The following is a 4,386-nucleotide window of genomic DNA, read 5'->3' on the forward strand; positions in this document are numbered from 1 at the left end:
TGTTGTTTCTGTTCTTTGAACGAGTCTATACAACATCTACTTTTTTACTGTCATTTTGCTAAGTTTATTTAGAGAATTGTTTATGTTTCCTTTAATCTATCACCTCCAACTAGCGTACACAATATGTTTACAGGCCGGTTGGATGAGATAGATAGGAAATTGAAATCTCAGATTCTTGTGGGTGCAAGTGCAATTTGTTGGGCGATTTGGTTAACACGAAATTACATTGTGTTTGACAAAGTTGTAGCACCATCTCATTTGCAGGCTATCTTCAGGGGGACTTACTAGACCAGGTTCTAGTCCCTGTTACACAAGGAGGAGGATCGTCATTTGATGAAGATGGGTTGCAAGACCATTGAGACAATCGTGATGGAAGTGTTTGCCAGACACGGCTGGAGTTTTAGTAATAGACTTGCTTTTCAGTAGCGGGTTTTGGTGTTGTTTTCCAATATGGCGCAAAACTATATATTTGGGATTCCCTGGACCGTTTTATTTTTGTTTGTAATAAGGAACAGCAATATACATTCGTCGATGCAGAAGCTGGGATATTAATATATTCCCTTTTTTTAAATAGGCTTGTTTATTCTAATACTGTTGTAGTTATACTTATTATAGTTTGTATATATGTTTGCGATGATCTCTAGCTCTTCAGTATCATGATTCCATTCTGAATCATATACGTCATGTTCCAGGGTTGAAAGGGGTTCTGAAGCGTCCAGTAGGCCCATCCAAAGGTAGCATTTCCGTAAACATCTTGCTGCACTTTCGCAAACCTCTGGTAGTCAGTCTTATTAGCACCTTGCACGCCCCACGCGGCCGACCATTCTCCTATATATTATACAACATAGCAGTATTTATTTGTACAATTTATAAATGTTTTTTTTCCTGAAATGAATGACTGTCAGATCGATTGCTTACCCACAAACGTGAGAGGCCGCCCATTCTGATTTGTGATGGCTTCGAGGTCGGAGGAGCGGTTGTTCCTCACAAAGTCGATGTTCTGCTCTACAGTGAGGCTGTCGAACTTGCTGTCGAACAGGTTGTAGTAATGTACGTCGAGGACGGCGCCATCGAAGCTGCCCACGAACTGAAGGATCTCGGGCTGGTTTGCTATGTTTAACCTGTTAGACATGATCACATAGGATGCCGGTGTGTACCGACGCACTGCATTGTAGCCGTCCTGGTAGTATTTCGTCAGTACAGACAGATTTGCTCCCGGTGCCAACGGCTCATTGAGCAGCTCGATGGCCAAGAGGGCTGTGTTGTTCGCGTACCTGATGATATATAGAGCAGAGCAGCTCGTTAGTACGTTGTTGGTTCAATCGATCATTAAGGCTACAGAAAACTAGATTGCTAATGAATTTTTGACCTTTTTGCAAGGAAGTCGATGACTTGCACGGTTTGGGCGATGTTTTCATCGGTATTGCCCCACTCCTGTGACCCGTCTCTGGTTGCGCTGTGCTCATATGGGTTCTGTGAACCCGGCGCAGCATGCAATGTGACAATAACACTAATGTTGTATTTCCTGTGAACACAAATTACAATCAATCTCCGTCATTCCTTGATGGACATGAAATTGCAAATGAAATATATAGTTCAATATAATTGCTATATGTATATAATATAGGTCGACAATGCTTGTTGTTGAATGGAGATCTGGAGACACACTTACTGTCCCCAGCTGAATGCCTTGTCCAAGAATTGGAGAGAGCCTCCAACGAAAGGAGGAGGAGGGTTGTCGCCACTGGCGATCCACCATCCAACCGGGACTCTCACCGCATTCAGTCCACTTGACGCCATGAAATTGAAGTCCCTCTCAGTTATGAATATGTTCCGGTGGTTCTAATAAGAAAACAAACAACATATATTCATGTCCGAACTACAAGCAATGTGATCCGTAACTATTGTTAACCATGTCTGAAAGTCTTTGCAGCATAAGTGCTTATCTTAATTTCTCAAGAAAAAAGTTCTTTCTGCCGATTAATAAGCAAAATAGAAATGATTGCTACTGGCAAAATTATTAGTGGATCCATGAAGCCCGTGCAGTCCACATATGTTAATTATTATGAAAGAAATAGTACTTATAAGTATGTGGATGTCTTTGCAAGATTCTTTCATGCTTTCTGTCATTCAAACATCCCAACAAGAGAGTCCTATTTATTCACCGGTTTACTGGTCAATTTGGAAAGTATCGCCAACTCGAAATGGAACAGGTAATTAAAGACTCATTAAGACCAATCATGCATCCTTATATGATGTGTTCCATCACTCTGTTTCCAATATGGCATGCACATGTGCCCGTATCATCCATGGCTGTTATGAGTTCTTATATATGGTGTGTTCCATCATTATGTTAAGTTTCACCTATTAGAACCCATTTATTTAGTAGGGATATTGGTCGTATCATGGATCACATATATTTACCAATACGGGCATACGACATACCCATATCATGAATCTGTTATGGATTCTTCTATATGTGTTCCATCATTCCGTTCGGTTTCACCTCTTACCACCCATTTAGCAGAGATCAGTTATTTTAGCAACACATGTAAAGAACATCTGTTCATCATCAGACTAATGAAGCGGCCTCAGAAAACAATGTGTTTGGATATATATATCTTACCATGAGCACCTGTGTTGCATTTGCTATGCCATAGCCATTGCATAACTGATACTCCCCTTGTAAGCCACCAACATTGTTTGTTACAAAAACTGAGGGGTCATTGTCACTCCAGTTTGTATTCTGGCCATAGTCCGCCGTCACTGATGCCATTGTCTTCACCTAACAGCATAAGAATGGAGGAAAATTTATTGTGAAGCACTAACGTATGTTGGAAAACTGATAATCACAGGTATAGTATATACAATACTATATATGTACTTAGTTTCTTTTTTATAGAATATTATGTATAATTAGAAAGATCTAGTTATGAATTAATAGACTCCAATCGCCATGGTAATAATATAGCCATTGGATTTATTTAGTTTTCTAGCAATGTTAATTAAGCCCCTAAATTTGCAAATAAACTACCCACTTATTATGCCGTTATAAAAGACAATAAAAATAATACCTTGCAACTAAATTACCTACATATGCTATTATGAAACATAATAAATAACAATTTACTAAATTTCATCTAAATTTCCCACACTGCCATTAGGATACATCAAAATAAGCACTTCAATTCTAATCTACATTAACATTTTTGTTATGATTGAAAATAAACTATCCTCTCAAACCAGCATCTACATTACCAATATATATACTATTATGGAAAACTGTTTAAACACACGCCTATATATTTCTGAAATACCAACTCCTATTACTCTTGATATATAAGAAAACTTAAGAAAACATAAACGTCCTTAGTTGAGACTAAGTTCAATATGAACTCCAGCTAGCTTCTAGCAACCCCATCTACAACGATAAGCCGGCTGATAAGCCGGCTGAAGCTGTTTTGTTGTGAGAGAAAAATACTGTAGATTTTAGCTGATAAGCCGGCTGATAAGTTCAAGGCTGCAAAATGTTGAGCTCTGTTTCTGGGTTCTGGCCTCTATGCTCCGGGGGACAGCAGATCGTCATCACCGTGAGCGCAAGAATTCCGTGAATATATATACCTTCGCCAAATAGGAGTAAATCTTATTAGTATGAGTTAGAAATACCTGCAAGAAGAGCCCATTTGGCGCCCTGATGCGCACTCGGCTCTTGTCGCTGTCCCTGCGCACGAGCTGGAACGTCTCGGATTGCCCAGGCGTGGTGGCCGTCGCCACAAGGGCACCGGTATTGTTGACGCCCCAGAACTGCCTGCCATTCACCCTCAAGTTGAAGGTCGTCTCGTTGATCCTCCACAGCTGCATTGCATGCATAATAAAGTACATACGACTAGTTGAGAACAAGTTTGGTTATTTAGTAGGAATAAAGGTGCACGGTTGGGCAAGATTGATCGACCCTGAAGGTCTCCCAGCCGGACGCATTCACCCGGTCGGCGAGGATGGCGGCGCCCCCTCCCTTGTCAGCAACGAGGTACCTTTTCTGGGTGGCCGACATGAACTGGAGTTGGGTTCCATCCTGCATATATACAAATGCGCACACATGTTCTTTCCACGAAAACTTAACAAATATGACATCAACATATGGTACGGTACAAGTTGCTTATTATATACATACCATGGTGTCGTTGTTCCTAATGCCATAGAAGAGGGACGGCTTTATCCAGCCCTCCGTCACCAGCCAGCCGCCGAGGTTCACCGCCCGAACAGGCAGCTTCGGTGCCGTGGCCGCCGCGGCAGGGTGAGGGAGGAGCAGACACGACGACGTGCAGACGAGGACGAGAAGCGCGATGCTGCCCATGGTCGTCGGTGACTAAGGATGCCAAGCTAGCA

The 4,386-nt window shown here is 41.7% G+C and overlaps 1 protein-coding gene across 1 annotated transcript; it reads right to left on the reverse strand.

Moving 5' to 3' along the window:
* Nucleotides 1-488: 488 nt before the first annotated feature.
* LOC136529313 (probable glucan 1,3-beta-glucosidase A) lies at nucleotides 489-4,386 on the reverse strand. Its single transcript, XM_066522395.1, has 8 exons — nucleotides 4,172-4,386; nucleotides 3,953-4,072; nucleotides 3,667-3,855; nucleotides 2,627-2,785; nucleotides 1,673-1,842; nucleotides 1,370-1,525; nucleotides 919-1,274; nucleotides 489-828 (listed from the first exon to the last, which is right to left on the reverse strand). Exons 1-8 carry the CDS (start codon nucleotides 4,352-4,354, stop codon nucleotides 641-643), a joined length of 1,521 nt encoding a protein of 506 aa, XP_066378492.1. The 5' UTR covers nucleotides 4,355-4,386; the 3' UTR covers nucleotides 489-640.

Source organism: Miscanthus floridulus, chromosome 19 (genome assembly GCF_019320115.1).
Source record: "Miscanthus floridulus cultivar M001 chromosome 19, ASM1932011v1, whole genome shotgun sequence".
NCBI classification, from domain to species: domain Eukaryota; kingdom Viridiplantae; phylum Streptophyta; class Magnoliopsida; order Poales; family Poaceae; genus Miscanthus; species Miscanthus floridulus.